This window comes from Zonotrichia leucophrys, chromosome Z (assembly GCF_028769735.1).
Source record: "Zonotrichia leucophrys gambelii isolate GWCS_2022_RI chromosome Z, RI_Zleu_2.0, whole genome shotgun sequence".
Classification (NCBI taxonomy): domain Eukaryota; kingdom Metazoa; phylum Chordata; class Aves; order Passeriformes; family Passerellidae; genus Zonotrichia; species Zonotrichia leucophrys.
In genome coordinates, this window is record NC_088200.1 from 38044299 (window position 1) to 38062809 (window position 18511).

The window sequence follows — 18511 nt, forward strand, 5'->3', positions numbered from 1 at the left end:
CTCTAGCCAGGTTTCTCTGGCAGAGGGACCAGCTCTGAAAGGGCATTTTAATTTTTGATACCAAGGAGCTGAAAGTAATGCCAGAGTGATTGCAATCACTGTAGCACTTATCACTATTCCACATCCCTTTTTCTGCTGTGAGTACAGCTGTATGGGATAGGGAGCTATCTCTCTTCCGTCTGTGGTGCAAGCCCATGCCATGAGAGCTTTCTTCTCTCAGTGTGTTGACACGTGAAGGTACACCTTTCCAATTGATGGTGTCCTCTCCAGCTGATGAATTCAATCACCAGGCCAAGGGGAAAATTAGTCAAGGCGAGTTACAAGATTTTGTGCATGATAATGGTGTGAGGTGCCAAGTGCTTTTTCAACTTTTTTATTTTGGTTGATTGTGTTAGTTTGGTGCAGCAGAATGTTTCAGATAGGAGGTTACTTCTCAAGCATCTGCAGCACTTAGCTTGCTGATGCCTGGAGACACCATCAAAAGACAAACAAACAGTGGCAACATTTGCCTTGAGAAAATAATGTTCTTGCAGGCTGCTAGTCCCACATTTCACCTAGCACACAGTGTTTGAGGAAGAGTTGTGTGAATATGTTAAACCTTGGAATGAAGATGTGGTGCCCTCACTCACAGTTCTGTTGTCATGTACTGTAATGTATATGGAAAGTCTTGGCTTAGAGAGTCTGTGTCTCACTTGTGAGATCGCCAGTTGCTGTGGAACCTTTGACACCCCTTAAAAAAGTGAAAACAGCTCTTTGATTTCCATAATTCTTCTCTTCAGGCCCTGCAGAAACTAACTTCTGCTTAAGTGCCATTCAAATTAGTGAGATCTTGAAGGGGTAAGTAAGGAAAAAAACTACATGGGTGTTGTCAAAAAGGACAGTTTTCTTTACCCCAGAAGGCTCAAAGCTGTGGATGTCTCTTGTGAGATATACCACATTATTCCATTCACCTTTATATTAATTTGTCTACCACATCTAAGATGTTAATTTCTCCAGAGCAGACCTTTTGGGATTCCTCAGTGCTGTTCTGATGTTTTGGATGTCCAAGCAGAGAGATAAAGGTGCTGCTTTTGGCCTGCAGAATTGATGTCTCCCCAGCTTCTAAATGTCATGAAACCAGGATCAACTTCTCCTCTGACACAGGGCAGGGTGTAGTTCAGGGTCAGTGTTTTGAACTTTACAAACTGTTTCTCAGACTGATCTACATGGAGGATAGTTTTTAGTGGAAGAGTTCTGAGTCATAGGGTTTGCATACTCTAACAGCATAAGATTGCACAAATAATGATAAAAAGTTTTAGTGAGAGGCTAGAAAACATTTGATGGCAGTGGGTACAGTGATGCTGAGGTTGTAAAACCCTGTGTGGCACTGAAGATGGTTTATTGTAAGGGGAACAAAGTCTCAGTTGCTGCATGTGGTTTTACATCAATTCTGCACATGCGGGTTACCAGCAAGGGAAGATCACAGAAATAACAATAAATGGAGAATGAATAACTAATGAGCCTTTCTGTCAAGCACAGTAAGGAATTAAAGTTTCATTCAAAGCATGATCCTCAGAGAGGAGTCAGACCTTGCTTACACTCAGGAGGTTTTGCTGGCAAACCTGTGCATGGTTATCCTCCTCAGAGGAAACACGTAGCTGTTACCTACACTGGGACTTCTGCTGGGTAGCTTTTACTGACTGAATTTATTTTTTACATGTACAGGCTTTATTAAACCAGTCTCCAATAGAAGTGCATTTTCTTTTCTAACATGTATTGCTGTTAACTTTTTGATCAGTCTTTGTTCCTTTGTCAGAATCATAGCTGGACAGTGCCTGCTGTAACCAAATTAGGGCAGCTTGCTAAGGTGTGAGCCTGCAGGAGGTATTATTTTATGGTAGAAGCCATCACTGTGCTCACTGGAAGATATTCCAGTTTAAGCTGGGTAGACAAGACACCTGGCTTTTTCAGGCCCAGTTGGTGAAGGCTCATAGATCCTAGATTAACTTCAATCACAGGGAGAATTACGTATTTAACTTCTGGATGCAGACAAGGCCTTGAGCAGCCCAGCTGTCTGCTGTTTCAGAATTTAGGGAGCAAGAGAGAATAGCCGGGGAGGAAACATGTGAGTGTGTGTGGGATGAGATGAGGATTAATGCATCATTGAGCATTGGCAAATAAACTGAATCACTGAATCTTTAATGTAGATTAATGTCAGATTTCATTAGTCTTTGTTCTTTGCAGGGGCTGGCATGCTCGAGTGGATTCATAAAGGTGCAAATATTTTATGTATTTCTCTGTAGGTTTTCCTCATCTATATACAGTCACACCAGAAGTTGTATCTATCATGATTTGATAAGTGTAGTGAGCATTATTGTTTTGGTTGAGGCTCCTTTGGTCATTTATATTCTGCTGCTCCTTCCAGCTCTAAGGCAGATAATCACCTATGTCTGTTGTTGCACCTGAGGAAGAGACAAGCCTAGGTTGGCAGGAAATGTAGCAGATTTGGTGGTTACTGTACCTCTCCTTTCCCTGTCCTGTGTGGGCATCTAGAGTTTCCCTTGAAGCTCTTGTAATTGCTCATTACAATGGGAATTTGTGTGTATTCCATCCACTTCCATCCAGTTAACAGTAAAATCAGTTTGCCAACATAAGTACTGCATGTCAGAGTGGGTTGGTGTACTTGAAAGTTGGTGCTTCTGAAACTGGTCACACTGCAGTGGGAGAATATGGGGTGTTTGCAGCCTTTTCTATCACAGCAAAAGTAAAGCCTTGTTGGACACATCTGAATCTAATCAGACTTAATTTTCAAAGCTGACAAACTGCTGGTGCATGATCCACAGCACAAGTCTGATCTGGACTCATTGTGAGTCAGCATCATGCCCCAGAAATGTTAAAACTTCTGGTACACGCAGCTAAACCATTAAAAATTGGCAAGCATGCAGAATGTGCCCCCACACCTCGGGACCAGTGGCTGCTTTTTCTTTGGTATTCTGGTAACTCCAGGTATCCTGCTCCTGGGAAAGGTTAAGGCTGGTGTGGATGTTTTAGACACATTTCAGAACTTCAGCTTTCCTTTTCCTCTTCCCTTCCCCTTCCTGGAACTTCCCATTCTTGGCAAACCAGTGTTCTCACTTTGAGAACCTTATCTTTTTTGTTCTTTCTTTACACCGGTTTAGAGCAAAAATAACTTGTGAGAAATTTTGACTTGCTTTCTAGTGTGGGATTTACGTTTACCATCTCTAAACTATTTAGTATTGCTGCTGTAGTAAACTGCTTTTTAAGGATTTCTTAGAAGTACCAAAGATTTCTTAGAAGTACTAAACCTGGGAAAATTCTCTTACTAAATCCAGAAGAGTGTGGCTGTGACAGGACAGCTAGGAGGTTGAAGAAAAGCTACTTGCTAATAAAAAAAATCTCTTTTCAACTTTTTCCACCTGCTTCTGCTTTCTGGCACAGTTTTTCCTCCAAAAAGCCTGTCTCTCTCATAGAAATTGCAGTCTTACTCTCCAGAAGTCAGTGTAGGATGTGTGCATGTGTGTGCAAATATATACACATTGTGCAAGTCACCCAAGACAGTCCCAATTTTATGTGTAAGCAGTGAATTATATACTGTATTCATAACATACCCTTCACACTACAGATTTATGCTAAAAGTATCCTAATGTTTCTGACAGCTCATGTGTGACATGAATGCAATCCATATTTCTTGGAGGAGCTAATCTAAGTGGTTTATTTTCCAATACTGCTGATAGGGCTATATCTCTAGGTGTCACTGCAGTTGAGATTCTGATGGTAACATATTGTTTATGGGTCACTGCCTTTGTCTAAAAGAATAGGTTGGAACAGAATAGCAAAGGTTAATTAAGTTTGTCTATCAAGGAGGGACAGATATAGATGTGTCTTGTATTTTCTGTGCTAGAATCAAAGTAAGTCAAGGCAGGGTATCATAGACTCATTTTTTCTTTTTTCTGAAAAACATGCTTAGCTGGTTTTAGGAGTGAAGCACCTTGGGCAGTATGAGTGCAAGAGAAGTTTGTGAGTGGTCAGCATAAGAGCAGTAACATTGCAAGATGGGAGAGAAGCGGCAAACCTGGTTTATAACCGCAGAAGCTGAGGCAGGGAAGTGTCAAATAACTTGTCACAGTCACACAGCTCACAAATGACAGAGGGGAGGTTACTGATGCCTGAATTTCCATTTAATTGCCCAGTGGCTGCCTTCTTGCCCATGCCAAAAACCAACCTGTGAATTCTGTTGTTTGCAAGCAATGACACAAATGCAGTTTTATGCCCACTAAAATTGACTTTAAAAACAAGGCAGAAGCAGGAGGCTATGTTAAACTTTCAAGTTTCTCTGGTGTTTCCATAATTACTGAGTTTTGTTTGTTGCTGAGTCATGGGTGAAAATAAAAGTATGGAAATCCTGGGTAGAGTGACTTGGCCAAGATCATATGGCACACCATTGGCAGAGCTGAAGGATTGCACTTTGATCTCCTTTGTTGCTTATAAATTTTTGCAGCCCTTGTCACCCAGGAATAGCATTCATGACCTCCTCCTGTTTGTGTTTCTTGGAAACAAGCCCCATAGTTGGGATCAGCTGGGAAGTGTGAAGATAACCCTGGCAGGCTCACAAAGGGATTGGGCCTGGCAGCTTCTGCAAATAAAAGAAGTACACAGGTGATGTTTTGGCTAAACAAATATCTGGGAAGGACAGGATCATTTTCTAATCTCTGAGGCTAGAGAGGTGAGTCACCACTTGGTGCCTGCTTTGACACCTTCCTGTTTCTGGTTTGGCCACTTTCTCTCCTCGGCTCTTTTTCCATGAAGATATGTAGAGGTTATGCTGCCAGCTCGGGAGGGGGTGCTAGGCTTTATGTGCTCTTCCGCCAGCTGTTAAGAAAGGCTTTTTACAGGAATGGTCTGATGCAAAAACATTTTCCTCATGTGTTCCCTGGATTTTGCTATGTATCCTGTCACTTGGACATAGCTGGAGGGCTGCACTGACGATTTTGCTCAGTGATTAACAAGTCCTGTTTCCAGCTTATCTGTGCAAGGGCAAACTGTAGCTGCCTCTCAGTTCCTCACAATGGCTTTTCAAGGCGCAGGGAAAGAATTTCCTATGCACTCATGGCCTTCCAATCAGGCCATATTTATTTGTTCATGAATTTTAAGTGTCTCACCATTGCTTGCAGTACATCTTTTAAAACATTACTGAGTGTATGCTGTGTTGTACAATTTAGGGGAACCTGTAAATGTTGCATAGGCCAGCTGCTGCTCTGATGATATGTGTCTCCCACTAAAGTCTGTACTTGGTGAATCCTGCAGCTGGAGCAGGGCACAAGCACTGTGTGGCTGGAAGGGAAGCAACTTAGGAATTCAGGATGCCCTCTGCAAAGACTAATGCATGCCTTTCCCTTCCACAGCTCTTGCTCGCCTAGTATATGTCTTGTTCTTTTGGCATGTAGCCTGCAGTGATACAAACTAGAGTGGTTTGTGGGACTGTCCCAGCTCATGCCTGTCTCAGCTTTGTTGTAGGGGTGGAAGGGGCGAGGGAGGCAGGAGACACCAGAAGGCCAGGCATTCTCCTCCTGTGGTCTCTGCATGACCCCAGCATTCCCTCTAGACAGACCTAGCACAGAGTCCCAAACCTGATACCTTACTGTAGCGTTTGGAAAGCTGAACTGCCCCAGGCTGAAAATAATCTGAATATTCGAGCTTTCCCAAGGCTGTATTGATCTCCCTTTTTGGCAGTCATAAACCTGCAGGGATTCCACAGAGCTGCAGGAGTTAATGCTGACCAAATGTCACTTCTCATGAGGTAGTGGTCTCCCAAGTCCCCTTTTTAATGCAGCACTAAGGTCAAGAATTTTTACAGTTGGTTGGTTTTTTTATTGTTACTGTAAAATAGGATTGCTAAGCACTATAAAAAGGAAACCTTATGGTTCAGATTTACTGTGGTGTAGATTCTAAATAGTTTAATAAAAGAAAACCAAAAGCTCTTGGATTTTCTTCAGTGGTTAATACACGGCATATTCTTTGCAGAGCTAAGCCTCTGGGTGTCGGTCGAACTGTGGTTCGTAGACTTGGTGAGGGTAATAAGATTATAAAACATGTCTCTTGCTAGCCAGCTACCACACACTAATAATAATAGTAGTAATAATTCATTGCATCTAGGGATTTTAGCTGAGTTGTTTTTTTAAGAAATGGAGAAAACCCCTAAAAAAAGCATTGAAAGGAGGTGGATCACTGCACCCACTTTAGGGTGGGGGAGATGTGTGCATGATCTGGTTCGTGCCAGGGAGTGATCCCTCCATTTTGATACAGCTGAAATAATCTGTCTCCTGCAGGCAGCCTTTTCTTGGTTGTACGTGTGGCCTTGCACAAGGCAGAAATGGAGATGTGAGGTCTGGAGTTGCTGCCCTGCCCCACCAAGGGAAGGAAAGCAACACGCAACACACAGACAGAGAACAGCTGGCTAACTTTTTTTCCCCTGGTACTTCCAGAGCTGTTGAGCTTTGCAGATGTGCAGATTCAAAATGCCCTTTGGACTGTGCTTTTGGGCGATGTTTTGTTGAGGGAGTCTTGTTTCCAAAAGGGAGAGTGCCCTTTGGCAGAAGAGGAGAAGCGATGTCAGTAGCTGAGTTCAGACTTCCTCAGGATGACTCATTAAATTTTTGAAAAGCAATTTACTGTCTACTCTGGATGAAACTTCAGTGTGTGTTGAGCTTTTTCTGCATGTGGAAGTAGAAAAACAAAAATTTTAAGTATTGCTTTAATTTATAGGAGAAAAACTCTTAACTTTTCACAGGCTAAAAGCAAGTCCCTCACTACATGTGCAAGTATATGCAAAGATGCTGCTGTCAGAAATCAGACAGAAGTGCACTTGCTTCCTGTAAACAGCCACCATTCTCTCTCTGTGCACCTCTCTCACTGAAAACATTCCTCAGATAGAACCAACAGGATTTTATGTGCTTGGGCCACATTATTTGCAGCTAGGTGCATGAAAATGAATATGGAATTCTTACAGGGAATTCCCCTTGGAAAATGAGGGGTGGCTGCATTGTGGAGTGGTTCTGAGAGGTGCTGTGGCTCCTGCTGCCAGGAGCAGACCCTGCAGGTGTCCTGGCATGGGGCAGCAGTGTGGGACAGGAGGTGCATGCCCAGCCTCCCCTGCTCCCTGGCTCGGAGCTTCACAGCCTGGGAAGGGCTGAGGGGCAGCGCTCCAGGGGCTGCAGTGGAGCAGGCAGACCTGAGGTGGGGCCTGGCTGAAAAGGCTGCCTGGCATGTCTGCTAGCAGACACTGTGTAATGGCATAGCTGGATGTGCATTATTGTTGGCACTGCTGCTGTCATAACCAGTACAAAACTCTTGACAGTTTGTCTCTGCCCAGAAGCTTTCCATCTTTCAATCATTCACTTCCCAGCATACTTAGAGAAACCAGCTAGTCTTATCTTTCCTGTTGAGAATGTTAATCTTGTTTTGGCTGCATTTTTGGAGCACGGAGGCCATGTTGCATTGTAAGGCTTTGTAACAAATAATAGGAAGTGGTTATTTCTTTCATAAAACACAAATTTAAGAAAGCATTACCACTCCTCTGAGGAGATCAGTTTGGATGGTATCAGGGCACTGGAGTAGAAAAAACTTTGATTTCTGAGTGTTGCCACTTTGCTGCAATCTGTGGAAGGGAAAAGGGATGTCTGATTGATGCTGTGCTGACATGGCAGACCTGCTCTGTGGCAACCTGCCAGTTGTGGCTTCACAACGAGCTTCTTGTATAGTCTAAACTCAACTTACTTTTTTTCAGTAACTCAAGAAAATATTTTTCCCATCTTACTGTAAGATGGGTATTGTAAGAAAAACAGTGTGCTTGTGTTTGGGTGTGTCACTGCTCAACGCCATGGAGCAGATCCTGTGAGAGTCGGTCCATAGGACCGTCCTCCTATGCCAACCAGTAGGTCCCTGGCAGAGCAGTTGCAGCAGTCTGAGATGGGTTAGTCTTTAGGGATGAGTAGAAGCTGGATGGACACCTCACCTCTCACTCTGGCCAGGTGTACACACTTGAATGTGCCATAAGCTGGGGACTTGGCAGGAAGCTGCTTGCAGTGAAGGGTACGTGCTTGTGTGCCAGATGCATCTCCATCTGCAGTAAGGTAAAACAGCCATAGGTCTGCTGCTGCTGCTGCTGCTGCTGCTGGGTCACATCTCACACTACGCCCCCTGTAGCTGGTCAGTGTGGGCAGACTGTGAAGCTATCAAATCAAAACCCCAAGGCTAGCATGTCAGAATGTTACTTCCCATGCACCCACTGTGATCTCCTTCAAAGTCATGGAGGGGTGGGGGTGAGGGGATAGCAGGGAGCCCCCATGGCACTGGGGCTTCGCTTTCACAGGCTACTGTTGCATTTCTCTCTCCTGACAGGTGAAGGGCATGGAGAGACACCACACCGTCAGCTCCCAGTACCGCATGTGTTCCTACTACCCACCTGCTTCCTACCTGGGACAGGGGGTTGGCGCTCCCATGTGCCTCCCCCAAATCCTGACCTCTGAGGACATCCCCTCCTCCTCAGAGTCAAAAGCCAGAGGTAAGTGCACCCACTGGGCATGTCACCACCTTGCCTTGGACCTACACCCAGGAGGCGTGGGTTGCTGCTGGCAAGGAAGCTAAGCATGATCAAGCAGCTGTCTTAAGGGTAGTGGCTGGTTTCTGGAAGGCTTGTAGTGATGGTGTACACTCACGTAGTCTTGCACTTTAGAGGCTTCATGATTCAGGAGTCAAATCAGTTGTACCTCTGCATTTAGGTATGTCTCTTAAAGTTGTACAGCACTTGAGGTGCTGTCTTTGGTGCTTACCACCTAGCTCCCTCACAGAAGTAAATAACAATTTGTGCTCCAACCTCAGAATTACCTTTCTTCTCAGAAATGCTGTCATTTTTTTCACTGTCCTCCCACTGAGCCTTTGCCATCCTTTCTGAACCACATGTGGGAACTACTGCGTCCCAACCATATAATGAAGCCCCTTGTAGACTTGCTTCTGTTTTTTTTTTCAAACTCATCATACCATGTTACTTAATTTAAAACTACTGCAGATAAGTCTTTCTTTCCATATTGTGTTTCAGGCTCTCCTAAGGATTACTGTAATCCGCAGTAATTTCCAGCACTGGTGAATTTACCCTGTGGTTTTGACAGTGTTTCTTGCACTTCCTTGTTCCCTTACTCCCATAGCAGACTGTGCTAGCACAGGTCTTAACATGGCTCTGCTGGAGTAATCCAGTTCCACTGAGCTGCCTCTCCATCACTGAATCAGGTCAGTTACTGATGCTGGAGAAATAAGAGAAACAGAGAACAAAATCTTGACACTCTCCAGCATTCAAAGGTATCCCAAGCCAGGACAAAAAGCTTTTCACGCATTTTGTTTCTCTGTACTAATCAGTCAACTTGGCAGTTCCATGTTATATGCTCTGTGCAAAGTATTTTTTTTGATTCACTTTACACCTGCCAAGTTTTTTTTTGTTCTTTTTTTTTCTTTCATTGAGTCACAGCACTGATAACAGCATCCATCCTCTTTTCCTTCTCTTTCCTTCTACAATGAAATTAGTCTTCTCTTTCTGTCTGGTACATCTGGAAGGATGTATGTTGTGTAGGTTCCATCATTGTCCTCAGTCATGATCTTTCTGTGGCTGAAGTCCTGGTGTCTCTTTCAGTTGTGTCATGTGGTTGTGTCATGAGAGGACCTTAGGGATCCAAGTGATGTTTTGGAAGGTGAAGTATGTACAAAGTCATACTTGTGGCTTGTGTAAGTCAGCACTGAGCCCTTGTATTAACTAACAGCAGAATAATTTCTGTTGAGGAGGCGGCTGTTCTTTCATAGTGGCTGTTTCTCAAAGTCTTCCAACTAACTGTGGCATGTTAGATAGATGAAGAAACAACATACAGTGTGATGAAACCTTAGACTTTTCCTCCTTCTCCAGCGGTTTTAAATGGCTTAGAGAAATCAGTGATCCTTGGTTCATTTTCCTTCTCTTTTCTTCAACTTTATTTTATTCCCTCTTTTCTAACCACCAGTGAACAGTGACGTCTTCCTTTCTGCCCATTGGTTGGAGAAGCAGTTGGTTTTATGCTCAACTGCGGTTGACACTTTTTCTTGCATCCATCACTACTAACTCACTAAGAGGTCTTAGCAGCCAAGTGTTTTTAAAAATAGACAAAAGACCTTATACCCTTTGTTCCCAAATGCACTTCAGTAATTTTTCATCACTCTAGAAAAAAATTATACGTAATGTTCCACTGATTTTTAAACTGCATAAATACTGTATTTTCAATAATCCCTGACTGCTTCTCCAGACACTATTCCACACACAGATATTGTTCCCTAAGTTACACCATCAATCAGAAACCGACAAGCAGTGAGATGTAATTTACTGAGATCAAACAGCATTTTCCAGACTCTGAAGAAGTGTTTTTCCATAGCAGGGAGCTAGTGGGTGAAAGAGGCACCAATGTTTTTGGAAGAAATTTGAACCCATGAGCAGGATCATAGCCAACAGGCTTCTTAGAAGCATCTTTTTTCTTAGGCATGTTCTTGGAGGAGATGTTTTTACTTTTTCTGTCTACAGACAAAAGAATATCCATAGGAAATACATGATTTACTCTTCCATGACATTTTTCTTCTGGTGCTTTTCACAGACCTGAGAGGGTTAGAGGTTTGTTGCCTCTTTATTTTCACCTGTATGAGTGCTGGGTGGATTGTGTGTGTTAAAGAGGATGGGTCATTTCCCCGAAGTATTGACCTGCACTGTTGCAGAGTCTGGATTCTTAAGTATTTCTCTGTTGACCATTGGGCTGAGCTTTCTGTCCTGTCCTTTCAATACCTGACTCCTTTGTTATGAAGCCCAAGTGACATGGTTCTGCAGGGTTAGTGATTGGTACTTGCTGAAAACAACTCTAGTGCGTTTTTAAAAAAGCAAATCATACTTCATTCATTTCTTTTATATGTTTGAAGTAGTAATCATGCTCACTCAGAGTCTTCCTTTCTTTTTAAAAATATGTATTGATGGATTTTAGATCCGGAAGGGAATATTAGGATCATCTAATTTAATTTGTTATATAATGTAGACTGTAGAACTTCACCTAAACTCTTACAGCAAACCTGTGATTATATTTTTAAGACCTCTGTGAAGACTTATGTGAAGCCAGAAATTTTGCAGGAAGGTAACAGTGTGCTTAGAAGAGCTGCAGGTCAAAATAAAAAACTGAGGATTTAGCCACATTTTCAAAACATCCGAAGTGTGCATCATTAGCAAAAATGGTTGTTAATTCGCAGGCACAAATCTGCAGTGGTCTTACTACACACACATGCAGTCTGTTACCTGCACTTCAGCTGCACCTTCAGCATTATAGAGGCTTTGACAGTTCATGTGGTGTTGTGGTATTTGAGTGAGACCATTAACTCATTTTGTTCTGGTAAGTTAACTGCCTGCTTAGACCAGTTACAGTAAAAGAGATGAGAAATGAGCTAGCTACGCTTTCTTTCTTTCTTTCAATGAAGTGAAGATCTCTGGAAGCTTCTAGCACTTATACAGGACCATCATGGCATGCTACCGTGTCTCGCATATAGTAATGGGCTGATGTCTTCTGAGTGGCAAAATACCATCAAGTCATCCTCCTTGCAGTCTGAAGTGTTTCCAAGTAACATGTTTTGCTTCCAGCTAAGCACAGCTGCTGCCATTTCAGCAGAAACTGGGAAAAAAGGGGAGAAGTAGTTGATAAACCAGTGCCAAACAGCAAAAGGATGATTTTAGAGAGCTTCCTTAGGTCAACAAGTTTTAAGTTTTAGGCAGTAATTTCTAGGTGGGAGGGGGATTTCATACTTATTACTGCAAAATACTTCCTTCTTTTTTCTACAAAAGCAGTGGGAGGAAAATACTTATGAGAAGGTTGTCAAATGTTGTGCATGTACATAGAAAAGCATAGTTTTGGAAGACAAGTTGAGAAGTGGGGGAGTGGGACACAACAATATATTTAATCTCCAAAACTCAAATACTTTGTTCCCATTGATTCCTGTAGGACAGCTGCATGCTTTTTGTTTGTTTGTTTTGGTTGGGTTTTTTTGGGGGAGGGGTTGTTTTTTTTTTTCATAAGGCTCTTTAGGTTTGGCACACTACCCAGAATAGTCTAACTCCTTCCACTGATTTTCAGTAAGCCTCTCCAGCATCTATTAAATAACCTGTGCAAAACCTTGGAAGCACATGCAAGGCATGTGCCTCACTCTGGGTCCTGTTTACACTGCATGAAAGTGCAGCATTTACTTATCTGTATGAAAGTGTTTACCAGGTTTGGGAAAGTGGCAGAAAAAATTAACATTCAAATAGAAAGATGCGAAGGATAAACATCCTTGTATCTGCAGACACTGCAGATTTTAAAGCAGTTACCTGGTCTTAAAGTTGGCATGGAATGAAACCTCCTCTATGTCATCATTGTGTGAAATGTTGAGATAATTACACCGTAATTATGTGTAATTATCTATGGATTTAAATTTTTGTTCCAGCTGCTGGACAGTTTTGAATTTTTTATTTTCATGTCCTAAGTGTCATGAGTGTTGGAAATACAAGGAATGAAGTCCTGGAGCAGTGCTGTGTTTGCATCTTAAACATTAAGCAGGAGTCTGAAAGTTCTCCTAAAGGCATGTAAGAAAAGACTGTTTTGATGCAGAAAACATCAGCAGTTTTGTGTAAATAAGCAAACATAATTTTCTGGAGAAGAACATTTCTAGTAACAGGTTTTCTGTGTCAGCATAACTACTTCCTGCACTGAAACACCTTCTCACAGTCCTTTCTAGAATTCAGATAGCAGGTATGCCCAGTTTTACGGTCGTGGAAATGAAAGCAACATAGACATTTCCAGAATCTGCATTTAGAGACTTAACCTTCCTTCTGTGCTCGGATGCTGTATCAACAGCAGTACTGAGCCATGGGAGAAGCTGGGCCAAACTGGAGCAGCTCTATAAAGAGCCTCTTCCTGTAGTTCTGCAAGAAAGGGCATGTTGGAAGCAATCTCCCTGCTTAAGATAAAAAGTTTCACTTTGTCAAAAGCATTGCTGGAATGCAAGGAATGCTCTGTGCCCCAGAAACATGTTTGAGAGATGCAAAGATTGGATGTTTTCTTCCCAGCTGGTTTTTTGTGTACCAAAACTTTTTGCAGCTTCCTATATGTCTTAATTTTGCATGAAAGTGTGTCCTAGAAGTGAATGCCATGACAAACAAGTAACACTTCGCAGCCACAGGTGGCACCTGGATGTAGGTTCAGGGAGGTCAAGAAGTCCTGGTAAGCAAAAGGTCACTGAGACCATTTCCCTGAATGTGAGCTGCTTTCTGCAAGCACTGAAGTTACAAGGATGGAACTACAAACAAAGCAGGCTGGTTTGATATGGCTGAGAAATTACCCCAAAGAACAGCAAAAAGCCTTGCCTCTGTCTGCTCTTAATTTGCAGCCAGCTGGGAAGATGCACTGACAAAGCTGTACCAATAAAGGAAGTGGGAAACATCTATACCAAACAGCCCAAATTATCTTTTGTCAGTCAGCTAGCTGCAATCTCTGTGAGTTGAGGAGTAGCTCTTTCAGTCCCAAGTGGTCCAGGTGTTGTCACGTGTGAGACATTCTTATTCTACTCCTTTTCTGTGCACATCTTCGGAGAGCATCACCAGAATTCATTTTGAGTTTGGAAGGGTTTCAGCAGCAGAGTGTGTGGGGAGGAAAAAATTTTGCACCCAGAAATTCATCAGTATTTGGCTTGTTTGTTATGTGTGTGTGTCTGTTATAGATCTGTCCATCTTTTGCTTAAAAATTGATCTCTACTCAAGAATATCTGTCCTTAATGATGAAGGAGCAAGCAGTGTTTGCTGAAAACTCAAGACTATCATTTTGGTTTCCACTATCATTTTACATCAAACTCTTAGCAATAGATTTTGAGATAACACCAAAGAAGAGAAAAGGGGTAAGGATCTAATCTGTAGATCTTCAACAGTTTGTTCAAGTTAGTCACTTGAACTTGGGGCAGCTGTTTATTTTTTTGTGCATTCTTATTTCTGCTTCTTACAGTCCTCAATGGCTATGCTGCTTGCAGCTTCCCTTTGGCACTGATTACAGTGACAGTGAGCAGATTTTCTATTGTATTTCCGCATGCCTTAATTACATTGCATGCACATTGCAGTGTTTTATAGATCTCTTTAGGCAGATGACTTTTTAACATGTAATTTTCATTAAAAATTGGAACTTTGGGTGTAGCTGAACAGACAGTTGTTGAGCATGGCGTTTTTTTATCTTTTAAACTAATGGGGTTGCCAACCCTGATTCATGATGATGGTATTAATCACACTTGATAATTTAAATAATTGTAACAGCAGCTATCAAAATATATTTGATAATGTAAGACATATTCAGTGTAAGCTCATTTTTCTGTGTATGGAAGTCTTTTTATAAATTACTGGTCTCTATTATAAATGAAGTTGTATTAGTGAAGATTTGAGCAATATTAAAATAAGTTTATAATGTCTGATGAGAATTCCTAGAAATAAAGTAATATGAGCTTTTTTTTTCCTGTATTCTTCTTTAGTTCAGTCCTGATTAAAAGGCTCATTTTAGTAGTTTCTTCTCTAAATGGAACATTTATATTATGCTCGCTCAGAAGTACACAGAGCAGCTTTGCATTGGATGGCTGCAGAATTACAGGCTTGTTTCGTGACTTTTTCTGATTTATGTCAGGGCGACTGACAAACCCTTACTGTTTGATCTGGGAGCAGCCACTGGTCCTGCCTCCAGAGTAGTAGGAAAAAACTGTATTTTTTAAGGCTTTTCACCTGTTTTTATGGAAACATAGGTATTTCTGGACTGAGGCTTTAGCATCCCCTAGCAGGAATTCTAAGCTCTCATGGAAACTGTGTGGGAATGCCTTCATTTTTTCATTTTAGCAAGAGAGAATGGGACAGCTTGAACCCTCAGCAGTTGCCAGTGGTACCCTGTCCCCACACACCTGCAAAACCACACATGCATGCATAGTTGTCAGAGAAACTGAGTTTTTCTTCATTGGATTTATTTGTCCATTGTTTATTATGTTGTGTGGATCAAAGGATGCAGTGTTTTTGAAATTGAAGCCTGCATCTTGTTAGGAGTTTCAGGCTTTGAGTTGGTAAAACAAGGGTTTGAACAAAGTCCTTTATTCTGAAGAAACTTAAATGGGTGGTACACTTGGCCCAGGCAGGTGCCAGATCCAAATCAATACATTTATGTGTACTGCCAAAATCTCTACTTCTTCAGTTTCCTTCTATGAAAAGAAGTTTGCAGTGTCCCATCAATCCCAGTAGGAAAGCCTTGCTGAGCAGGCAGCAGAGGCACAGCACATCAGCCTCTCTCTGTGCGCCTGCCGGGGTGTTATCCTGGAATACATAATGGCTCTGTTAACTTTCCTTGGACACCTTCCCTCTTCTGCTTCCCATTCTCTTAGCAGAGGAAGGTTTCTTAGTGCCTTCTGCAGTTACAAGCATTTTAGAGCCATATGTTGGGAGACGAGTGGCTTATACCCACTGCACTCTTGGACTTATTTGTGCATATATGAGCTGCTCTTTATATCAGATGGTGGATATTACTATAGCTGATGAGACTGTGTGGGATTTTTTTTCATGCTTTAAAGGATGTTGGGTCCTTCATTGAAATGGACCCAAGTCTGGGACTGAATGGACTGAAGTCAACACTGTCACTTGAGCTGCTCTCTTTTAGAGCTGGTATGGCATTGATGCTCTAAATTTATTATCTCTTGATACAGAATTTTTCCCACAGCGACAGAAATTTGTAGAAATCAACTATCAGACTTTTCCTTAAAGTGATAGAACAAATGAAGACACCTTGTCAGGACAGCAGTGATTATCTAGGCATGATCTGTAATTGTGACAGTGATACCGCTCATCTCTTTGCTTTGCGTTAATGTGCATTTGCATCCTTTTAACTTGTCTCGTTAAGAGAAGAGAGAACTCTGTATTTAGCTATAATTTTTCAGTCTCGGAGAGCTTCTCTAGACCACTTTGCAGTTGATGCCTGTTTTGCAGCTGAGGTGAGAGTCTCCATCTAAGCTAGTTCTTCTGCAGCTTCTTCTGCTTATAAAGTATCCCTGTGCAGATTGTGAGAGCCTCTAGCAGAAGAAGTGTTTGTTACTGAGCTCTAAAGGAAAAGGGAAAAGAAAAGGAGTTACTAAGGCTCTGTAGTGTAGACTGGCCTTTCCTCTTGCAGGGAGATGAACTGCGACTCTTGGCAAGTGGCTGTTGCAATCCATAGTGCTGATCCCTGAATGATCTCAGGGGAACAAAGAAGGGTTGCGTCTGTTCCTGTTGCCATGCTGGCATGCTACAAGTAGTTTTCTGTCTTTTCCTTTCCCCTGTCACTTCTGACAGAGGAGATTTAGCTTTCCTACAAGCAGTGGGCAAAGTTGCTGGGGGATGTTGCAGCGCTATGTGTAACTGCACAGGGTAACAGGGAATCGTCATGTGGGAGGAGGACCAGACAGCCTATAATTAATTCTGCCTGTTTATAAATATACATATTTATATTGCATGTGTAAATAATACTGGTGTACATTCCCTGCATTTGATGCATGTAATCCTGTGGGCAGGGTCGGGGACAGATACCAAGGCTATTTAACGGGCTTTCTTAATTTGGCAACCGTCAGTGTGCCTGCTCATCAGACGTTTTTAATTCTATGATTCAGTGTAGCCAACGAGTTTATTTCCAGTGTTCCTCGCAGGCATAGCTCAGGCCAAGTACAAGTTGAATAACCTTCAGGAAAGCTGTGCTGTCCTTCTGTCGGCCGCTGTCTTTGAAAATTGCCTGCAGAGTTAGTGAGCAGGAACAGTTAAGATTTACAAACAATGATGAAGCTTGTCATGCATCTTTCACCATTCATCATCTGGGTGCCGTGGCTGGGCGGTGAAGTGTTCTTCATAAAAACCAGCTCAGTGTGAAATACACCTCGCAGCAATGTTTACTGCTCTGAAACTCGTCAGCAGCCCTTTATAGTAAATCCAGATTGCGATGTGACATTACAGTATATCATTGCAGAGCGCGCTGGGGTTTACACTAGGAATGAGTGCAGTTCACACCAGATGAGATGTCGAAATTGAGTTATGTAGGAATTTGGCTGTTATATGGGGATAGCTTTTGTTTTCTGAGGACTGAAAGTTAGCTTTATATATATAATATATATAATCTACACATACCTGCACCTGTGTGTGGGTGCCTAGATCAATATACATGGATATATAGATACACATATGCTAAGTGCACATTCTGTATACAAAGACTGGATACACTCACAGATTTCTCTGACAGGACCCTGTCTTATGTTCATACTGTTTCTTACTAAGTGTTTCAGTATTTTGTTAAAGTGCTGCATTTTAGTGTTACCTCTTCAGCGAAGTAGCCATTTCTTTTAAAAACCTCTTTTTCAAAGAGTTTTCTGTCTACAGTAGAGATGATGCAGTTGGCTGGCAACCACTGAACAGAGCTGAAGAGGTTTGGGTTTTTGTGGAATTTTTATTTGTGAATGTCTCCTCGAGCTTGGAAGGTGAAGCTTTGAGCAGAAGATTTGGAGAAAGCTTAGGCAGAAGCTTTAAAATACGAAAACTACAGAAGTTACTGTACACCTGGCCGTGTGCTGGGATTGGTCACATTCTCCTTGCTTGCGTTAGTTCTTTCAGTTGCAGTGTGGACACAAGGTCTTTAAGAGTAGGATAAAATAGTAGGTGCCTTTGTCTAATTATGTAAGTGGGAAGTCAGTGCAAAATGCAACCAAGACGTTTTATGTATCAGTAAGTTGAGACTGAGTCTTTGGAGATAAATGTGCTGTCTTGGGCAGCTGGTGGTCTGGGAAACACCTCTGGAGTTAAGCAGTAATAGCTGCATTAAGTGGAATGCACCTGTGCTGGTTGGCCTTACAGACAAGAATAACTTGCTTCAGTAAAAGTTAGGTACTTTGGTAGTAGTTAATGGGTTAAAAGGAACGAAAGTACTTGAGACGGACAGTGAATTTTTAGATGCTTCCTGTGATTTTTTTGTTGTTTTATTTCAGTGCTGTTCTGCAAAGCCTGTGAATTAAGTTATATTTCACCATCTTCAGTGCTGTGACTGCTTTATCTTCTGAGGTTGAAACAAAGCTGTCATTTTCTGGAATCTTCACTGAAGTCTTTTGGTTTTATTATTGCCTGACTTTTCAACCAGAGGGAGAGATATATTTGAAATACTGTTATATTTAATTTTAGGTTTCTGAGACCTGTGCTCAGGTATTAAATATAGTTCAGAAGTGGAAAAAGGGTGAGATTGCAGTTGTTACTACCAGACAGGAGAGATAGCTACACTTAATTTGTCCTCCTCACCTATTTTCAGTTCCTACATTTGTTTTTGTTTTAAGTGCCAATACTGCAGTGAAACTGTACTTTTCTAGCTCAGAACAGTTTTCACAAATGTGTTTATTAGTTCTAATTTTATTTGGTTGA

General features: G+C 42.0%; 1 protein-coding gene across 1 annotated transcript in view; it reads left to right on the forward strand.

The window, feature by feature from the left end:
- DMRT1 (doublesex and mab-3 related transcription factor 1) overlaps positions 1-18511 on the forward strand; it is a 58784-nt gene that overhangs the window by 24586 nt on the left and 15687 nt on the right. The window contains exon 4 of the mRNA XM_064735583.1: positions 8398-8560. Coding sequence (XP_064591653.1) covers positions 8398-8560 — 163 coding nt within the window. The remainder of the gene's footprint in view (positions 1-8397; positions 8561-18511) is intronic.